This window comes from Bufo gargarizans, chromosome 3 (assembly GCF_014858855.1).
Source record: "Bufo gargarizans isolate SCDJY-AF-19 chromosome 3, ASM1485885v1, whole genome shotgun sequence".
Taxonomy (NCBI): domain Eukaryota; kingdom Metazoa; phylum Chordata; class Amphibia; order Anura; family Bufonidae; genus Bufo; species Bufo gargarizans.
The window spans coordinates 551,172,388-551,195,182 of record NC_058082.1 but is presented as its reverse complement, the minus strand read 5'-3'; the positions used below and the strand labels follow the sequence as shown (position 1 = coordinate 551,195,182).

At 49.0% G+C, this 22,795-nt stretch overlaps 1 protein-coding gene across 3 annotated transcripts in view; it reads right to left on the bottom strand.

Moving 5' to 3' along the window:
• The window catches only part of STXBP5L (syntaxin binding protein 5L), a 195,895-nt gene extending 181,334 nt beyond the window's left edge, over nt 1–14,561 (bottom strand). For all 3 annotated transcript variants that reach the window (XM_044287379.1, XM_044287383.1, XM_044287380.1), the window contains exon 1: nt 14,197–14,561. In XM_044287379.1, the coding sequence (XP_044143314.1) occupies nt 14,197–14,379 (183 nt within the window). In that variant the 5' untranslated portion in view covers nt 14,380–14,561. The remainder of the gene's footprint in view (nt 1–14,196) is intronic.
• Nucleotides 14,562–22,795: the final 8,234 nt, after the last annotated feature.

The window sequence follows — 22,795 nt, the reverse complement described above, 5'->3', positions numbered from 1 at the left end:
CATGTATGAGGTATAGGCCGCTGTATATCAGGAGGAGGTATGTCATGTATGAGGTATAGGCCGCTGTATATCAGGAGGAGGTATGTCACGTATGAGGTATAGGCCGCTGTATATATCAGGAGGAGGTATGTCATGTATGAGGTATAGGCCGCTGTATATCAGGAGGAGGTATGTCATGTATGAGGTATAGGCCGCTGTATATCAGGAGGAGGTATGTCATGTATGAGGTATAGGCCGCTGTATATCAGGAGGAGGTATGTCATGTATGAGGTATAGGCCGCTGTATGTATCAGGAGGAGGTATGTCATGTATGAGGCATAGGCCGCTGTATATCAGGAGGAGGTATGTCACGTATGAGGTATAGGCCGCTGTATATATTAGGAGGAGGTATGTCATGTATGAGGTATAGGCCGCTGTATATATCAGGAGGTGGTATGTCATGTATGAGGTATAGGCCGCTGTATATCAGGAGGAGGTATGTCATGTATGAGGTATAGGCCGCTGTATATCAGGAGGAGGTATGTCATGTATGAGGTATAGGCCGCTGTATATCAGGAGGAGGTATGTCATGTATGAGGTATAGGCCGCTGTATGTATCAGGAGGAGGTAGGTCATGTATGAGGTATAGGCCGCTGTATATATCAGGAGGAGGTATGTCATGTATGAGGTATAGGCCGCTGTATATATCAGGAGGAGGTATGTCATGTATGAGGTATAGGCCGCTGTATATATCAGGAGGAGGTATGTCATGTATGAGGTATAGGCCGCTGTATATATCAGGAGGAGGTATGTCATGTATGAGGTATAGGCCGCTGTATATCAGGAGGAGGTATGTCACGTATGAGGTATAGGCCGCTGTATATATCAGGAGGAGGTATGTCACGTATGAGGTATAGGCCGCTGTATATATCAGGAGGAGGTATGTCATGTATGAGGTATAGGCCGCTGTATATATCAGGAGGAGGTATGTCATGTATGAGGTATAGGCCGCTGTATATCAGGAGGAGGTATGTCATGTATGAGGTATAGGCCGCTGTATATATCAGGAGGAGGTATGTCATGTATGAGGTATAGGCTGCTGTATATCAGGAGGAGGTATGTCATGTATGAGGTATAGGCCCCTGTATATCAGGAGGAGGTATGTCATGTATGAGGTATAGGCCGCTGTATATATCAGGAGGAGGTATGTCATGTATGAGGTATAGGCCGCTGTATATCAGGAGGAGGTATGTCATGTATGAGGTATAGGCCGCTGTATATCAGGAGGAGGTATGTCATGTATGAGGTATAGGCCGCTGTATATCAGGAGGAGGTATGTCATGTATGAGGTATAGGCCGCTGTATATCAGGAGGAGGTATGTCATGTATGAGGTATAGGCCGCTGTATATATCAGGAGGAGGTATGTCATGTATGAGGTATAGGCCGCTGTATATCAGGAGGAGGTATGTCATGTATGAGGTATAGGCCGCTGTATATATCAGGAGGAGGTATGTCACGTATGAGGTATAGGCCGCTGTATATATCAGGAGGAGGTATGTCATATATGAGGTATAGGCCGCTGTATATATCAGGAGGAGGTATGTCATGTATGAGGTATAGGCCGCTGTATATATCAGGAGGAGGTATGTCATGTATGAGGTATAGGCCGCTGTATATCAGGAGGAGGTATGTCATGTATGAGGTATAGGCCGCTGTATATATCAGGAGGAGGTATGTCATGTATGAGGTATAGGCCGCTGTATATATCAGGAGGAGGTATGTCATGTATGAAGTATAGGCCGCTGTATATATCAGGAGGAGGTATGTCATGTATGAGGCATAGGCCGCTGTATATATCAGGAGGAGGTATGTCATGTATGAGGTATAGGCCGCTGTATATCAGTAGGAGGTATGTCATGTATGAGGTATAGGCCGCTGTATATATCAGGAGGAGGTATGTCATGTATGAGGTATAGGCCGCTGTATATCAGGAGGAGGTATGTCATGTATGAGGTATAGGCAGCTGTATATCAGTAGGAGGTATGTCATGTATGAGGTATAGGCCGCTGTATATATCAGGAGGAGGTATGTCATGTATGAGGTATAGGCCGCTGTATATATCAGGAGGAGGTATGTCATATATGAGGTATAGGCCCCTGTATATATCAGGAGGAGGTATGTCACGTATGAGGTATAGGCCGCTGTATATCAGGAGGAGGTATGTCATGTATGAGGTATAGGCCGCTGTATATCAGGAGGAGGTATGTCATGTATGAGGTATAGGCCGCTGTATATATCAGGAGGAGGTATGTCATGTATGAGGTATAGGCCGCTGTATATCAGGAGGAGGTATGTCATGTATGAGGTATAGGCCGCTGTATATCAGGAGGAGGTATGTCATGTATGAGGTATAGGCCGCTGTATATCAGGAGGAGGTATGTCATGTATGAGGTATAGGCCGCTGTATATATCAGGAGGAGGTATGTCATATATGAGGTATAGGCCCCTGTATATATCAGGAGGAGGTATGTCACGTATGAGGTATAGGCCGCTGTATATCAGGAGGAGGTATGTCATGTATGAGGTATAGGCCGCTGTATATATCAGGAGGAGGTATGTCATGTATGAGGTATAGGCCGCTGTATATATCAGGAGGAGGTATGTCACGTATGAGGTATAGGCCGCTGTATATATCAGGAGGAGGTATGTCACGTATGAGGTATAGGCCGCTGTATATATCAGGAGGAGGTATGTCATATATGAGGTATAGGCCGCTGTATATATCAGGAGGAGGTATGTCATGTATGAGGTATAGGCCGCTGTATATATCAGGAGGAGGTATGTCATGTATGAGGTATAGGCCGCTGTATATATCAGGAGGAGGTATGTCATGTATGAGGTATAGGCCGCTGTATATATCAGGAGGAGGTATGTCATGTATGAGGTATAGGCCGCTGTATATATCAGGAGGAGGTATGTCATGTATGAGGTATAGGCCGCTGTATATATCAGGAGGAGGTATGTCATGTATGAGGTATAGGCCGCTGTATATATCAGGAGGAGGTATGTCATGTATGAGGTATAGGCCGCTGTATATCAGGAGGAGGTATGTCATGTATCAGGTATAGGCCGCTGTATATATCAGGAGGAGGTATGTCATGTATGAGGTATAGGCCGCTGTATATATCAGGAGGAGGTATGTCATGTATGAAGTATAGGCCGCTGTATATATCAGGAGGAGGTATGTCATGTATGAGGTATAGGCCGCTGTATATATCAGGAGGAGGTATGTCATGTATGAGGTATAGGCCGCTGTATATATCAGGAGGAGGTATGTCATGTATGAGGTATAGGCCGCTGTATATCAGGAGGAGGTATGTCATGTATGAGGCATAGGCCGCTGTATATATCAGGAGGAGGTATGTCATGTATGAGGTATAGGCCGCTGTATATCAGTAGGAGGTATGTCATGTATGAGGTATAGGCCGCTGTATATATCAGGAGGAGGTATGTCATGTATGAGGTATAGGCCGCTGTATATATCAGGAGGAGGTATGTCATGTATGAGGTATAGGCCGCTGTATATATCAGGAGGAGGTATGTCATGTATGAGGTATAGGCCGCTGTATATATCAGGAGGAGGTATGTCATGTATGAGGTATAGGCCGCTGTATATATCAGGAGGAGGTATGTCATGTATGAGGTATAGGCCGCTGTATATCAGGAGGAGGTATGTCATGTATGAGGTATAGGCCGCTGTATATATCAGGAGGAGGTATGTCATGTATGAGGTATAGGCCGCTGTATATATCAGGAGGAGGTATGTCATGTATGAAGTATAGGCCGCTGTATATATCAGGAGGAGGTATGTCATGTATGAGGCATAGGCCGCTGTATATATCAGGAGGAGGTATGTCATGTATGAGGTATAGGCCGCTGTATATCAGTAGGAGGTATGTCATGTATGAGGTATAGGCCGCTGTATATATCAGGAGGAGGTATGTCATGTATGAGGTATAGGCCGCTGTATATCAGGAGGAGGTATGTCATGTATGAGGTATAGGCCGCTGTATATCAGGAGGAGGTATGTCATGTATGAGGTATAGGCCGCTGTATATATCAGGAGGAGGTATGTCATGTATGAGGTATAGGCCGCTGTATATCAGGAGGAGGTATGTCATGTATGAGGTATAGGCCGCTGTATATATCAGGAGGAGGTATGTCATATATGAGGTATAGGCCCCTGTATATATCAGGAGGAGGTATGTCACGTATGAGGTATAGGCCGCTGTATATCAGGAGGAGGTATGTCATGTATGAGGTATAGGCCGCTGTATATATCAGGAGGAGGTATGTCATGTATGAGGTATAGGCCGCTGTATATATCAGGAGGAGGTATGTCACGTATGAGGTATAGGCCGCTGTATATATCAGGAGGAGGTATGTCACGTATGAGGTATAGGCCGCTGTATATATCAGGAGGAGGTATGTCATATATGAGGTATAGGCCGCTGTATATATCAGGAGGAGGTATGTCATGTATGAGGTATAGGCCGCTGTATATCAGGAGGAGGTATGTCATGTATGAGGTATAGGCCGCTGTATATATCAGGAGGAGGTATGTCATGTATGAGGTATAGGCCGCTGTATATATCAGGAGGAGGTATGTCATGTATGAGGTATAGGCCGCTGTATATATCAGGAGGAGGTATGTCATGTATGAGGTATAGGCCGCTGTATATATCAGGAGGAGGTATGTCATGTATGAGGTATAGGCCGCTGTATATATCAGGAGGAGGTATGTCATGTATGAGGTATAGGCCGCTGTATATCAGGAGGAGGTATGTCATGTATGAGGTATAGGCCGCTGTATATATCAGGAGGAGGTATGTCATGTATGAAGTATAGGCCGCTGTATATATCAGGAGGAGGTATGTCATGTATGAGGTATAGGCCGCTGTATATATCAGGAGGAGGTATGTCATGTATGAGGTATAGGCCGCTGTATATATCAGGAGGAGGTATGTCATGTATGAGGTATAGGCCGCTGTATATCAGGAGGAGGTATGTCATGTATGAGGCATAGGCCGCTGTATATATCAGGAGGAGGTATGTCATGTATGAGGTATAGGCCGCTGTATATCAGTAGGAGGTATGTCATGTATGAGGTATAGGCCGCTGTATATATCAGGAGGAGGTATGTCATGTATGAGGTATAGGCCGCTGTATATCAGTAGGAGGTATGTCATGTATGAGGTATAGGCCGCTGTATATATCAGGAGGAGGTATGTCATGTATGAGGTATAGGCCGCTGTATATCAGGAGGAGGTATGTCATGTATGAGGTATAGGCCGCTGTATATATCAGGAGGAGGTATGTCATGTATGAGGTATAGGCCGCTGTATATATCAGGAGGAGGTATGTCATGTATGAGGTATAGGCGGCTGTATATATCAGGAGGAGGTATGTCATGTATGAGGTATAGGCCGCTGTATATATCAGGAGGAGGTATGTCATGTATGAGGTATAGGCGCTGTATATATCAGGAGGAGGTATGTCATGTATGAGGTATAGGCCGCTGTATATATCAGGAGGAGGTATGTCATGTATGAGGTATAGGCCGCTGTATATATCAGGAGGAGGTATGTCATGTATGAGGTATAGGCCGCTGTATATATCAGGAGGAGGTATGTCATGTATGAGGTATAGGCCGCTGTATATCAGGAGGAGGTATGTCATGTATGAGGTATAGGACGCTGTATATCAGGAGGAGGTATGTCATGTATGAGGTATAGGCCGCTGTATATATCAGGAGGAGGTATGTCATGTATGAGGTATAGGCCCCTGTATATCAGGAGGAGGTATGTCATGTATGAGGTATAGGACGCTGTATATCAGGAGGAGGTATGTCATGTATGAGGTATAGGCCGCTGTATATATCAGGAGGAGGTATGTCATGTATGAGGTATAGGCCGCTGTATATCAGGAGGAGGTATGTCATGTATGAGGTATAGGCCGCTGTATATCAGGAGGAGGTATGTCAAGTATGAGGTATAGGCCGCTGTATATATCAGGAGGAGGTAGGTCATGTATGAGGTATAGGCCGCTGTATATCAGGAGGAGGTATGTCATGTATGGGGTATAGGCCGCTGTATATATCAGGAGGAGGTATGTCATGTATGAGGTATAGGCCGCTGTATATATCAGGAGGAGGTATGTCATGTATGAGGTATAGGCCGCTGTATATATCAGGAGGAGGTATGTCATGTATGAGGTATAGGCCCCTGTATATCAGGAGGAGGTATGTCATGTATGAGGTATAGGCCGCTGTATATATCAGGAGGAGGTATGTCATGTATGAGGTATAGGCCGCTGTATATCAGGAGGAGGTATGTCATGTATGAGGTATAGGCCGCTGTATATATCAGGAGGAGGTATGTCATGTATGAGGTATAGGCCGCTGTATATATCAGGAGGAGGTAGGTCATGTATGAGGTATAGGCCGCTGTATATCAGGAGGAGGTATGTCATGTATGAGGTATAGGCCGCTGTATATATCAGGAGGAGGTATGTCATGTATGAGGTATAGGCCGCTGTATATATCAGGAGGAGGTATGTCATGTATGAGGTATAGGCCGCTGTATATCAGGAGGAGGTATGTCATGTATGAGGTATAGGCCGCTGTATATCAGGAGGAGGTATGTCATGCATGAGGTATAGGCCGCTGTATATATCAGGAGGAGGTATGTCATGTATGAGGTATAGGCCGCTGTATATATCAGGAGGAGGTAGGTCATGTATGAGGTATAGGCCGCTGTATATATCAGGAGGAGGTATGTCATGTATGAGGTATAGGCCGCTGTATATCAGGAGGAGGTATGTCACGTATGAGGTATAGGCCGCTGTATATCAGGAGGAGGTATGTCATGTATGAGGTATAGGCCGCTGTATATCAGGAGGAGGTATGTCATGTATGAGGCATAGGCCGCTGTATATATCAGGAGGAGGTATGTCATGTATGAGGTATAGGCCGCTGTATATATCAGGAGGAGGTATGTCATGTATGAGGTATAGGCCGCTGTATATCAGGAGGAGGTATGTCACGTATGAGGTATAGGCCGCTGTATATCAGGAGGAGGTATGTCATGTATGAGGTATAGGCCGCTGTATATATCAGGAGGAGGTATGTCATGTATGAGGTATAGGCCGCTGTATATATCAGGAGGAGGTATGTCATGTATGAGGTATAGGCCGCTGTATATCAGGAGGAGGTATGTCATGTATGAGGTATAGGCCGCTGTATATATCAGGAGGAGGTATGTCATGTATGAGGTATAGGCCGCTGTATATCAGGAGGAGGTATGTCATGTATGAGGTATAGGCCGCTGTATATATCAGGAGGAGGTATGTCATGTATGAGGCATAGGCCGCTGTATATCAGGAGGAGGTATGTCATGTATGAGGTATAGGCGGCTGTATATATCAGGAGGAGGTATGTCATGTATGAGGTATAGGCCGCTGTATATATCAGGAGGAGGTATGTCATGTATGAGGTATAGGCCACTGTATATCAGGAGGAGGTATGTCATGTATGAGGCATAGGCCGCTGTATATCAGGAGGAGGTATGTCATGTATGAGGTATAGGCCGCTGTATATCAGGAGGAGGTATGTCATGTATGAGGTATAGGCGGCTGTATATATCAGGAGGAGGTATGTCATGTATGAGGTATAGGCCGCTGTATATATCAGGAGGAGGTATGTCATGTATGAGGTATAGGCCGCTGTATGTATCAGGAGGAGGTATGTCATGTATGAGGTATAGGCCGCTGTATATATCAGGAGGAGGTATGTCATGTATGAGGTATAGGCCGCTGTATATCAGGAGGAGGTATGTCATGTATGAGGTATAGGCCGCTGTATATATCAGGAGGAGGTATGTCATGTATGAGGTATAGGCCGCTGTATATCAGGAGGAGGTATGTCATGTATGAGGTATAGGCCGCTGTATATCAGGAGGAGGTATGTCATGTATGAGGTATAGGCCGCTGTATATCAGGAGGAGGTATGTCATGTATGAGGTATAGGCCGCTGTATATCAGGAGGAGGTATGTCATGTATGAGGTGTAGGCCGCTGTATACATCAGGAGGAGGTATGTCATGTATGAGGTATAGGCCCCTGTATATCAGGAGGAGGTATGTCATGTATGAGGCATAGGCCGCTGTATATATCAGGAGGAGGTATGTCATGTATGAGGTTTAGGCCGCTGTATATATCAGGAGGAGGTATGTCATGTATGAGGTATAGGCAGCTGTATATCAGGAGGAGGTATGTCATGTATGAGGCATAGGCCGCTGTATATATCAGGAGGAGGTATGTCATGTATGAGGTATAGGCCGCTGTATATATCAGGAGGAGGTATGTCATGTATGAGGTATAGGCCGCTGTATATATCAGGAGGAGGTATGTCATGTATGAGGTATAGGCCGCTGTATATATCAGGAGGAGGTATGTCATGTATGAGGTTTAGGCCGCTGTATATATCAGGAGGAGGTATGTCATGTATGAGGCATAGGCCGCTGTATATATCAGGAGGAGGTATGTCATGTATGAGGTTTAGGCCGCTGTATATATCAGGAGGACTCACAGCTGTGTAACAGGACGGGTGTAAACGCTGCAAGTTCATGATTATTTTACTGTAAGATCGTCATAAATCCCAGCCTTCCACTGCTGCGATGCTCTGCGGTGTGCGCGCCATTCACTGGGGTAACCCTCACTTCTTCCACATAAAATAAATAACTTGATACTTATTTTTCCGCTACATTTTTCCATTCACCATTTGTTGGCGCCAAAATTTCCCCAAGAAATTTACTGATGCAGGTGAAAGTGTGGCAGAAACCCCGACCGCGCACAGGACGGAGACCGCGCACACAGGACGGAGACCGCGCACACAGGACGGAGACCGCGCACACAGGACGGAGACCGCGCCTGCATTTCACATGGATTCGACGCAGATTGCGCAAGAAATGCTGGTAATGGGTCTTCAACACAGATATCCCTCAAAGAAAGGAAAGCGAGCAAAGGGGCGTCCCGATCACAGAGATCTCCGGATCCACCATATTATGGGTCCCCATTTGCTCGGTTTCCTTTCTTTGAGGGACATGTGTGTTGAAGACCCATAACTGGGGCTCCGCGGTTAAATGAGGCACACAGATTTCTTGTAGCGGGTCTTCTTAAGATCTGATATTGTTTTGTTTGACTTTATTAATACGAGCTGATACTGGAGCAGTACAGGCCGGCACTGTAATAATACGAGCAGACACTGGAGCAGTACGGACTGGCACTGTAATAATACGAGCTTATACTGGAGCAGTACGGACTGGCACTGTAATAATACGAGCAGACACTGGAGCAGTACAGGCCGGCACTGTAATAATACGAGCTGATACTGGAGCAGTACGGGCCGGCACTGTAATAATACGAGCTTATACTGGAGCAGTACGGACTGGCACTGTAATAATACGAGCAGACACTGGAGCAGTTCGGGCCGGCAGTGTAATAACACGAGCAGACACTGGAGCAGTACAGGCCGGCACTGTAATAATACGAGCTGATACTGGAGCAGTACGGGCCGGCAGTGTAATAATACGAGCAGACACTGGAGCAGTACAGGCCGGCACTGTAATAATACGAGCTGATACTGGAGCAGTACGGGCCGGCACTGTAATAATACGAGCTGATACTGGAGCAGTACGGGCCGGCACTGTAATAATACGAGCTGATACTGGAGCAGTACGGGCCGGCAGTGTAATAATACGAGCAGACACTGGAGCAGTACAGGCCGGCACTGTAATAATACGAGCAGACACTGGAGCAGTACGGGCCGGCAGTGTAATAATACGAGCAGACACTGGAGCAGTACAGGCCGGCACTGTAATAATACGAGCTGACAATGGAGCAGTTCGGGCCGGCAGTGTAATAACACGAGCAGACACTGGAGCAGTACAGGCCGGCACTGTAATAATACGAGCTGACAATGGAGCAGTACGGGCCGGCAGTGTAATAATACGAGCTGATACTGGAGCAGTACGGGCCGGCACTGTAATAATACGAGCTGATACTGGAGCAGTACGGGCCGGCACTGTAATAATACGAGCTGACAATGGAGCAGTACAGGCCGGCACTGTAATAATACGAGCTGATACTGGAGCAGTACGGGCCGACACTGTAATAATACGAGCTGATACTGGAGCAGTACGGTCCGGCACTGTAAAAATACAAGCTGACACTGGAGCAGTACGGGCCGGCACTGTAATAATACAAGCTGACAATGGAGCAGTACGGGCTGGCACTGTAATAATATCAGCTGATACTAAAGCAGTACGGGCCGGCACTGTAAAAATACGAGCTGATACTGTAGCAGTACAGGCCGGCACTGTAATAATACGAGCTGATACTGGAGCAGTACAAGCCGGCACTGTAATAATACGAGCTGAAACTAAAGCAGTACGGGCCGGCACTGTAATAATACGAACTGATACTGGAGCAGTACAGTCTGGCACTGTAATAATACGAGCTAACACTGGAGCAGTACGGGCCGGCACTGTAATAATACGAGCTGATACTGGAGCAGTACGGGCCGGCACTGTAATAATACGAGCTGATACTGGAGCAGTACAGGCCGGCACTGTAATAATACAAGCTGATACTGGAGCAGTACGGGTCGGCACTGTAATAATACGAGCTGATACTGGAGCAGTACGGGCCTGCACTGTAATAATACGAGCAGACACTGGAGCAGTACAGGCCAGCACTGTAATAATACGAGCTGATACTGGAGCAGTACAGGCTGGCACTGTAATAATACGAGATGATACTGGAGCAGTACAGGCTGGCACTGTAATAATACGAGCTTACACTGGAGCAGCACGGGATGGCACTGTAATAATAAGAGTAGACACTGGAGCAGTACAAGCCATCACTGTAATACTACGAGCAGACACTGTAACAGTATGGGCTGGCACTGTAATAATACGAGCCGACACTGGAGCAGTACGGTCTGTCTCTGTAATAATACAAGATGATACTGCAGCAGTGCGGACTGGCACTGTAAAAATACGAGCTCACACTGGAGCAGTACAGGATGGCACTGTCATGAAATGAGCTGATACTGGAGCAGTACAGGCCGGCACTGTAATAATACGAGCTCACACTGGAGCAGTACGGGCTGGCACTGTAATAATATGAGCTGACACTAGAGCAGTACTGGCTGGCACTGTAATATTATGAGCAGACACTGGAGCAGTACGAGATTGCACTGTAATAATACGAGCTGACACTAAAGCAGTACAGGCCGGAACTGTAATAATACGAGCTGATACTGGAGCAGTACAGGCTGGCACTATAATAATAAGAGCTAATACTGGAGCAGTACAGGCCAGAACTGTAATAATACAAGCTGATACTGGAGTAGTACAGGCTGGCACTGTAATAATATGAGCTTACACTGGAGCAGTACGGGCTGGCACTGTAATAATACGAGCTGAAACAGGAACAGTGCGGACTGGCACTGTAAAAATACGAGCTCACACTGGAGCAGTACGGGCTGGCACTGTAATAATATGAGCTGATACTGGAGAAGTACAGGCCGGCACTGTAATAATACGAGCTCACACTGGAGCAGTACAAGCTGGCACTGTAATAATATGAGCTGACACTAGAGCAGTACGGGCTAGCACTTTAATAATACGAGCTGACACTGGAGAAGTACAGGCTTGCACTGTTATAATACAAGCTTACACTGGAGCAGTACGGGCTGGAACTGTAATAATACGAGCTTATACTGGAGCAGTACGGACTGGCACTGTAATAATACGAGCAGACACTGGAGCAGTATGGGCTGGCACTGTAATAATAACAGCTGATACTGGAGCAGTACAGGTCGGCACTGTAATAATACGAGCGGAAACTGGAGCAGTACAGGCTGGAACTGTAATAATACGAGCTGACACTGGAGCAGTACAGGTCGGCACTGTAATAATACGAGTTGATACTGGAGCAGTACAGGTCGGCACTGTAATAATACGAGCGGAAACTGGAGCAGTACAGGCTGGCACTGAAATAATACTAGCTGACACTGGAGCAGAATAGGCCGGCACTGTAATAATACGAGCGGATACTGGAGCAGTGCGGGCCGGCACTGTAATAATACGAGCTGACACTAGAGCAATACGGGCTGGCACTTTAATAATACAAGCTGACAGTGGAGCAGTACAGGCCGACACTGTAATAATACGAGCCGACATTGGAGCAGTACGTGTTGGCACTGTAATATTACGAGCTAATACTGGAGCAGTACGGGCCGGCACTGTAATAATACGAGCTGATACTGAAGCAGTGCAGACTGGCACAGTAATAATACGAGCTCACATTGGAGCAGTACAGGCTGGCACTGTAATAATACAAGCTAATACTGGAGCAGTACAGTCCGGCACTGTAATAATATGAGCTCGCACTGGAGCAGTACAGGCTGGCACTGTAATAATATGAGCTGACATAGGAGCAGTACAGGCTGGCACTGTAATAATACAAGCTGATACTAGAGCAATATGGGCTGGCACTGTAATAATACGAGCAGAAAATGGAGCAGTACGGGCTGGCACTGTAATAATACGAGCTGACACTGAAGCAGTACAGGTTGGCACTGTAATAATACGAGCTGACACTGAAGCAGTACAGGCTGGCACTGTAATAATACGAGCTGATACTGGAGCAGTATGGGCCAGCACTGTAATAATACAAGCTGATACTGGAGCAGTACAGGATGGCACTGTAATAATATGAGCTTACACTGGAGCAGTACGGTCTGGCACTGTAATAATATGAGCTGATACTGGAGCAGTCCGGGCTGGCACTGTAATAATACGAGCTCACATTAGAGCAGTTTGGGCTGGCACTGTAATAATACGAGCTCACACTGGAGCAGTACAGGCTGGCACTGTAATAATACGAGCTGACACTGGAGCAGTACAGGCTGGCACTGTAATAATACAAGCTGACACTGGAGCAGTACAGGCTGGCACTGTAATAATACAAGCTCATACTGAAGCAGTACGGGCTGGCACTATAATAATACAAGCTGATACTGGAGTAGTACAGGCTGGCACTGTAATAATACGAGCTGGCACTGGAGCTGTACGGGCTGGCACTGTAATAATACGAGCTGATACTGGAGCAGTACAGGCTGGCACTGTAATAATACGCGCTGATACTGGTGCAGTACGGGCCGTCACTGTAATAATACGCGCTGATACTGGAGCAGTACAGGCCGGCACTGTAATAATAGGAGCTGATTCTGGAGCAGTACAGGCTGGCACTGTAATAATATGAGCTGATACTGGAGCAGTACAGACTGGCACTGTAATAATACGAGCTCATACTGGAGCAGTACAGGCTGGCACTAATAATACGAGCTGACACTGGAGCAGTACGGGCTGGCACTGTAATAATACGAGCTTACACTGGAGCAGTACAGGCTGGTACTGTAATAATTTGAGCTCATACTGGAGCAGTACAGTCTGGCACTGTAATAATATGCGCTGACACTGGAGCAGTACGGGCTGGCACTGTAATAATACGAGCTTACACTGGAGCAGTACAGGCTGGTACTGTAATAATACGAGCTCATACTGGAGCAGTACAGGCTGGCACTGTAATAATATGCGCTGACACTGGAGCAGTACGGGCTTGCACTGTAATAATATGAGTTGATACTGGAGCAGTATGGGCTGGCACTGTAATGCAGCGCCCACTGATGATTTTATAAGTATGACATAGGGGAGAGCCATTACTGTCTGATCCCCACCAGTCCATGAACTGGACAGACTGGAGGCACTGGTGACAGAAGCAACTCTACACACAGTAGTGGGGAGGTTGGAAGGCCTGGAAAGTATACCCTGTAGGTTGGGGGGGGGGGGGGTCTGAGAACAGAACCCCAAGCTGGGAACCTATCAGCTAGGACTTAGGTCCAGCTCTAGCCAAAAATGAAAATCTACATTTGCCTGATTTTCCCTGAGAAAACCCTCCACACATCCTCCTCCACCGAAGCCTCCTCACCAAGAGGTACTATCACCAGCATCATCCTGCTCCACCTCCGGGACTCCACACAATACCCCCGGGTCTGCAGTATTGTGCTTTACATGCAGCAGGTTACATTACCTTGCACACTTGGAACTGCTCGGAGGTAAGGCTCTCCTGGATTTCCATTTCTCGGGGTGACACGACGGCCCCCAGCTGCCCGGATGGATTCAACGGAGAACCACCACCTGTTCCACCACCGACTCCTGCTCCAACCGGCGCTGAAGCAGTTAAGCCGTCCAAAACCTTCCGAATAGTCTTCATCCTGGGTCACCTCTATGAGGTCAGGGGAGCACAGGGAGCCCCAATGTTCATCCCCCAAATACGTGAAGTCAGTTCCAGATGATGCGGGAAGGCACGCGGAGCAAGGCTTGGAGATGACTAGGTGTGAGTATATGGGGACATCATGGAGAAGAGTCCAGGGCACCAGAAAATGAACCGTCCAATGAGAAGATCCCGAACCAAGAGATAAATCCTCTGCAGCAAAGTCCAAGCCAAAGGAGTGTATTTATGACCTCATCCCAGGACCTCCAGGTCAGTACCGGACCAGCGCCTCTATCGGGGATCAGTACTGGACCAGCGCTGCTCTATCGGGGGTCAGTACTGGACCAGCGCTGCTCTATCAGGGATCAGTACTGGACCAGCGCTGCTCTATCGGGGATCAGTACTGGACCAGCGCTGCTCTATCGGGGATCAGTACTGGACCAGCGCTGCTCTATCGGGGGTCACTACCAAAGTTCATTCAGCAATTCCCAGGACAGCTAATTCATGTTCTGCTATCCCCCTCGTCCACCAGCTGCGGCACATGTCCTGGACAGGAGCGATACTCCCTGCAGTCCTGACAGTCCCTACACTGCCACAGGAGGGATCGGCTCCGGGACCACAGTCCCCTCCTCTCACACCTATCAGATCCTCTGCTCTGGGCAGGGTTTACCAGAAGAAGCCTGCGGCCTACACGTGACCTGAACACGGACCACACGGTCTCCTCCACCACAATCCAGCAGCGATCAGACAATGGACCGGATCCCTTAATATCACAGAAGATCCTTTAGTCCATTCAATTTGTCCAATGTGTGATCTTCTCTACAGCAGACCAGATCCTAAATATAACCGATCGCTCGTTTCCGCTATAACAGACTAGATTGCCGGACCCTTACTAGATCAGATCTCCCCAGATTGCTCAATCTACTCTGTGTAATATCAGATCCTTTGCCCTGGGATTGATCAGATCCCCAAATACACCAGATCTTTCAATCTATAATAAATCCCTGATCTACTCTACAATACACCAGATCAATTGGTCTACACAATATTTCCTGTACAATACACCAGCTCTAGCTATACTAGATCCTCCACTATAATACACCAGATCTCATTACTAAATCCTCCGATCTCCTCTATGATACACCAGATCTCTATCTATACAAGATCACCCAATCCTCACCAAGATCACCCAATACACCAAACCTCTATTTTAGATTAGCTGTTCTCCTCTATATTACACCAGATCTCTCAATCTATACTATGATATACCACCTCTCTCGGTACAGACTAGATTACTCTGTACTAGATCCCCGGATCTAATGAGCGACAGACCAGATCTCTCGATACTAGATCTAATGTGAAAGATACTATCTTTAGTACTAGATCCCCCGATCTAATGTGTGACAGAACCCATCTCTCTGTAGTAGATCCCCGATCTAATGTAACAGATCCAATATCTCAGTACTAGATCCCTCATCTAATATGACAGACTCAATCTAATGTGACAGCCATTATCTCTCGCTACTAGATCCCTCATCTAATGTGGCAACCCAGATCTTTCGGTACTAGATCCCCTGATCTAATGTGACAGCCCCGATCTCGGTACTAGATCCCCCGATCTAATGTAACAGCCCTGACCTCTCGGTACTAGATCCTCCGATCTACTGTGACAGCCCCAATCTCTCAGTACTAGATCCCCCGATCTGATGTGTGACAGACCCGATGTCTCAGTACTAGATCCCCCGATCTGATGTGTGACAGACCCGATCTCTCAGTACTAGATCCCCCGATCTGATGTGTGACAGACCCGATCTCTCAGTACTAGATCCTCCGATCTACTGTGACAGCCCCAATCTCTCAGTACTAGATCCCCCGATCTGATGTGTGACAGACCCGATCTCTCAGTAATAGATCCCCCGATCTGATGTGTGACAGCCCCAATCTCTCAGTACTAGATCCCCCGATCTGATGTGTGACAGCCCCAATCTCTCAGTACTAGATCCCCCGATCTGATGTGTGACAGCCCCGATCTCTCAGTACTAGATCCCCCGATCTGATGTGTGACAGCCCCGATCTCTCAGTAATAGATCCCCCGATCTGATGTGTGACAGACTCGATCTCTCAGTACTAGATCCCCCGATCTGATGTGTGACAGCCCCGATCTCTCAGTACTAGATCCCCCGATCTGATGTGTGACAGACCCGATCTCTCAGTACTAGATCCCCCGATCTGATGTGTGACAGACCCGATCTCTCAGTACTAGATCCCCCGATCTGATGTGTGACAGACCCGATCTCTCAGTACTAGATCCCCCGATCTGATGTGTGACAGACCCGATCTCTCAGACCCTCCGGTGAGCTCCCCCGGACTTCGGTCCCTCAGTCTCCTCCACGGGGGTCCACATCCACTCCTCCCCGGCTCCCTCCACAGGTCCGGCACCTGCCTCTCCCGCAGGGCGCAGCTCCCTCCCTACTCCAGCCGGGCGCTCCGACCACTGCAGGGGATGAGGGATGGAGCCGTCAGAAGACGCGGCCACCGGTCAGCCACGGTCCGCGGGCGGCAGCCTCCTCCTCGCTGGCTCTCTCCGGCTCTCTGGACTGGAGCTAAGCAGGTGCGGCCGCCGCTGGAGCCCGTCCGTAGCCTCGGCTGTCAGAGCGCTGCTGTCCGCGGTGCTGAGGAGAATGGGCGGGAACCTGAGGGCGGGAAAAGGGCGGGCCGCGTCACAGCCATAAATTATTCAAAAGCCGCTGACGTTAGCTCCACCTCACCCCATCTAAGGCACTCCCCCGCGTGTGCCGCCTGAAGCCACGCCCCTCTGCGCCCCTCCATCCAATTACGTAATCCAGTGGTTAGCAGGGACGTGACGCTCACTGCTCACTGGCCAATCATCATATGCGTATGACGGGACCGTTAAGATAACCACGCCCATACTGCGGGCTGTCAGCTGCAGGAAAGGCAGGCGGTGCTTTTTCAGAAAGCAACGCCTACCACCTGACGAGCAATGATTGGTCCGCTGTGTGATGATTGAGAGATCAATGAGCCAATAGAGAATGAGCGGCCCTGTGTAGCATGAGGGGGTGTGGTTAGACGTGATATATAAGCACTGTTTATCGCGCTGTAGATCATAGCGCTGTTCGGGGCTGACGTGATGTCCTTACTGCGCTTCACCTCGCATTGGGCTATGTTCACACAGCGGAAATACTTGCTCAATGGGTGTTACCATGGACCCTTGACAGTTTAGTTCTGTTTTCCTCATGAAAACTACTTGAAGAATTGACTCCAATCCATTTTTTTCCGCGACATGTCATTCAGTGACATTCGCAGAAAAAACATGGTGTGGGTTCCCATTTAAGGCCCCTTTTACACGAGCGTGACGGATTAGGTCCGGATGCGTTCAGTGAAACTCGCACCATTTTGCAAGAAAGTTCAGTTTTGTCTGCGATTGTGTTCAGTTCAGTTTTTTCGGCGCGGGTGCAATGCGTTTGGATGCGTTTTTCATGCAGCCCCATTCACTTCTATGGGGCCAGGGCTGCGTGAAAAACACTGAATATACAACATGCTGCGATTTTTACGCAACGCAGAAGTGATACGTGAAAAACAACGCTCATGTACACAGACCCATTGAAATGAATGGGTCAGGATTCAGTGCGAATGCAAAGCGTTCACGTCACGCATTGCACCCGCGCAGAAAACTCGCTCGTGTGAAAGGGGCCTAAGTCGATGAGACAGTTATATTAAGCGGTTTTTGGCAAAGGAGACGGAGAGATAAAACATCTGTAGGGCTCCATTCACCCGACAAAAGGCTAGAGTGTCCGTGACAGAAGGCGAGAGAGACCGTGACAGAAGGCGAGAGAGACCGTGACAGAAGGCGAGAGAGACCGTGACAGAAGGCGAGAGAGATCGTGACAGAAGGCGAGAGAGACCGTGACAGAAGGCGAGAGAGACCGTGACAGAAGGCGAGAGAGACCGTGACAGAAGGCGAGAGAGACCGTGACAGAAGGCGAGAGAGACCGTGACAGAAGGCGAGAGAGACCGTGACAGAAGGCGAGAGAGACCATGACAGAAGGCGAGAGAGACCGTGACAGAAGGCGAGAGTGAGAGAGTCCGTGACAGAAGGCGAGAGTGAGAGAGTCCGTGACAGAAGGCGAGAGCGAGAGAGTCCGTGACAGAAGGCGAGAGCAAGAGAGTCCGTGACAGAAGGCGAGAGTGAGAGAGTCCATGACAGAAGGCGAGAGCAAGAGAGTCCGTGACAGAAGGCGAGAGTGAGAGAGTCCATGACAGAAGGCGAGAGTGAGAGAGTCCGTGACAGAAGGCGAGAGCAAGAGAGTCCGTGACAGAAGGCGAGAGTGAGAGAGTCCATGACAGAAGGCGAGAGCAAGAGAGTCAGTGACAGAAGGTGAGAGAGTCCGTGACAGAAGAAGAGAGAGTCCCTGACAGAAGGCGAGATAGTTTATGACAGAAGGCAAGAGAGTCCATGGACAGTAGACGAGAGTGTCTGTGACAGAAGGCGAGATAGACCATGACAGAAGTCAACCATCACGACAAAGTGCTACGCGCTCTTCTCGACAAACTCCTCGACAAACTGTTTTGAATTCTACATTATGAGGATCTTCTGAAGATATCTCCTCTGCCAGTTCTCTGAGGCCAAAACTGCTTTCCCTCACTTCCCATACACACTTGCTGTAGCCAGCAGCTTCCTGCCAGCCAATCAGATTGGATTGCTGAGAGACACGCCTCCTCACTCTGAAGCCTAATGCAGGCAAGCAGTGTGAAGGACCGCCCCTCCGTCTTCTGTTTACATTAAGTTGGGAGACAGGCAAGTCTTAGCAACGGTCTATTAAGGGAGCAGTGGAGAGGGACGGGGACATTAATGACAGCTGTTATTATAAGGTAATTACAGATCTTCTTCAATCATTGACAGACTGACTCAGGTATACATGCCGAGCTCTAATAAACTAGCAAATAAAAAAACATGACAGTTATCCTTTAGAGGGCATCTGTCAGCAGTTTTATAACTATGACGCTGGCTGACCTGTTACATGTGCACTTGGCAGCTGAAGGCATCTGTGTTGGTCCTATTTTATATATAATTTTTGCTGAAAAAAATTATATTTTATTTTATGCAAATTAGCCTCTAGGAGCAATGGGGGCGTTGCCGTTACACCTAGAGGCTCTGCTCTTTCTACGACTGCCGCACCCTCTGCACTTTGATTAACAGGGACAGGCAGCTTTTACACCACCTAGCCCCTAGAGATAAGCGGCAGACAGAAGCCACTACTGCAGAGATAAGTGGCAGACAGAAGCCACTGCAGCAGAGATAAGCGGAAGACAGGAGCCACTACTGCAGAGATAAGCGGCAGACAGGAGCCACTGCAGCAGAGATAAGCGGCAGACAGGAGCCACTGCTGCAGAGATAAGCGGCAGACAGGAGCCACTGCTGCAGAGATAAGTGGCAGACAGGAGCCACTGCAGCAGAGATAAGCGTCAGACAGGAGCCACTGCTGCAGAGATAAGCGGCAGACAGGAGCCACTGCTGCAGAGATAAGTGGCAGACAGGAGCCACTGCAGCAGAGATAAGCATCAGACAGGAGCCACTGCTGCAGAGGTAAGCGACAGACAGGAGCCACTGCTGCAGAGATAAGTGGCAGACAGGAGCCACTGCAGCAGAGATAAGCGACAGACAGGAGCCACTGCAGCAGAGATAAGCGACAGACAGGAGCCACTGCTGCAGAGATAAGCGGCAGACAGGAGCCACTGCTGCACAGATAAGCGACAGACAGGAGCCACTGCAGCAGAGATAAGCGACAGACAGGAGCCACTGCTGCAGAGATAAGCGACAGACAGGAGCCACTGCTGCAGAGATAAGCAGCAAACAGGGGCCAATGCTGCAGAGATAAGCGGCAGACAGGCACCCCTGCTGCAGAGATAAGCGGCAGACAGGAGCCAATGCTGCAGAGATAAGCGGCCGACAGGAGCCACTGCAGCAGAGATAAGCATCAGACAGGAGCCACTGCTGCAGAGGTAAGCGACAGACAGGAGCCACTGCTGCAGAGATAAGCGGCAGACAGGAGCCACTGCAGCAGAGATAAGCGACAGACAGGAGCCACTACTGCAGAGATAAGCGGAAGACAGGAGCCACTACTGCAGAGATAAGCGGCAGACAGGAGCCACTGCTGCAGAGATAAGCAGCAAACAGGGGCCAATGCTGCAGAGATAAGCGGCAGACAGGCACCCCTGCTGCAGAGATAAGCGGCAGACAGGAGCCAATGCTGCAGAGATAAGTGGCCGACAGGCACTCCTGCTGCAGAGATAAGCGGCAGACAGGAGCCACTGCTGCAGAGATAAGTGGCAGACAGGAGCCACTGCAGCAGAGATAAGTGGCCGACAGGCACTCCTGCTGCAGAGATAAGCGGCAGACAGGAGCCACTGCTGCAGAGATAAGCATCAGACAGGAGCCACTGCTGCAGAGGTAAGCAACAGACAGGAGCCACTGCTGCAGAGATAAGCGGCAGACAGGAGCCACTGCTGCACAGATAAGCGACAGACAGGAGCCACTGCTGCAGAGATAAGCGGCAGACAGGAGCCACTGCTGCAGAGGTAAGCGGCAGACAGGAGCCACTGCAGCAGAGATAAGCGTCAGACAGGAGCCACTGCTGCAGAGATAAGAGGCAGACAGGAGCCACTGCAGCAGAGATAAGCGTCAGACAGGAGCCACTGCTGCAGAGATAAGTGGCAGACAGGAGCCACTGCAGCAGAGATAAGCGTCAGACAGGAGCCACTGCTGCAGAGATAAGCGGCAGACAGGAGCCACTGCTGCAGAGGTAAGCGGCAGACAGGAGCCACTGCTGCAGAGATAAGCGGCAGACAGGAGCCACTGCTGCAGAGATAAGCGGCAGACAGGAGCCACTGCTGCAGAGATAAACAGCAAACAGGAGCCAATGCTGCAGAGATAAGCGGCAGACAGGCACCCCTGCTGCAGAGATAAGCGGCAGACAGGAGCCAATGCTGCAGAGATAAGTGGCCGACAGGCACTCCTGCTGCAGAGATAAGCGACAGACAGGCACCCCTGCTGCAGAGATAAGCGGCAGACAGGAGCCACTGCTGCAGAGATAAGCGGCAGACAGGCACCCCTGCTGCATAGTCAATTGAATAGAGCAGGACCGCAGAGACAGCTCCCAATGATGGGATATAAAGCCCTGATCCCAGTCACAGTCCGTGCTGCCTGTACACACAGCGCAGGCCTCAATTTGGACATTTTTGGCAATCTTAGACTTTATAATGTAAAATCAATAATTTCGACTCGTTCTGGCGTCTCCCCGTGTGCTCTGGGTATTAACTCTGCACATCCGTAGCAGGGGATTACTTCAAGGGCATTAGTGCCATGGAGGCAGAGCCTGAGGTTGGCGGAGATAGGGAGGGGCTTCCAGCTTAGCTCCGCCTTCTTCCCGCTTGTGGCGGTAACCTGCATCGGTTGCAGCATATTTGCTAATGATTATCAAAGTGGCTGCAATTTTTGAGGTGCTGAATGCGGCCGCCGCTGCATCTCCCCGTTGTGTGGGTCAGAACATCCGGCGATGGGGGGAGGGGGCAGCCAATAGCAGGTCGCGACGGGGACGAGCCTGCCTAGCATCGCGAATGACGCAAGGGAGGCTCGTCCCGGTCGTGGCCTGCTGGTGGCCTCCCCCCACCCCGTTGCCGGATGTTTTGATCCACGCAAGAGGGAGATGCAGCGGCGGCCGCACAGGCATCAGAAGTGACGCGGGTGCCGGAGAGCGGGGTAAGTATTACCTGTATGAGGGGGGCATTTTTGGGGATAACCCCTTTAACTCACACCCAAAGCCTGAAAATGAATAGAATCCTAATTCTTCTTACAGATGAGGTCTGTTACTGTGAAGGAGTCCAGACCGATACATTGTAACAAACTATCAGCAGAGAAGAAAGATTTGTGCTGCTGATTTATTGCATTGTGTAGGCTGGATACAATTGTAACAAACCCCCAGCTGTGAAGGGTATTGGGTCAGGTTGGATTTTCAACCTCTGAATGTACATAGGAATGCTCCCATTCACTGACAGTAAGCAGGGATCTATAAAAGGGTGAGGAATTGAAGCATAAAGTCTATTAGAAAGCAGCACCTTTCACTTGGTTTATCCACATGAGCAGGAATCTGGCTTTGGCTGCACACAGTGTGGTGAGGATGTAGCAGAGCCGTGTGCGTCCTCCCCTGTGTACATGAGGGTGTCTGTCGGCTCTGCTCCTCCTTGCTATGTTTTAGCACTCGCTCAGGGGGTAAGACAGTCGCCCGAGGGGCCGATTACATTCAGTTTGACTAAACCTCCACCTAGAAGGCAGCGCTGCAGAATGTGGCCTCCGCAAATAGAAGTCTTTCGCCAGCGGCAGACGTGAGCGCCTCGTACC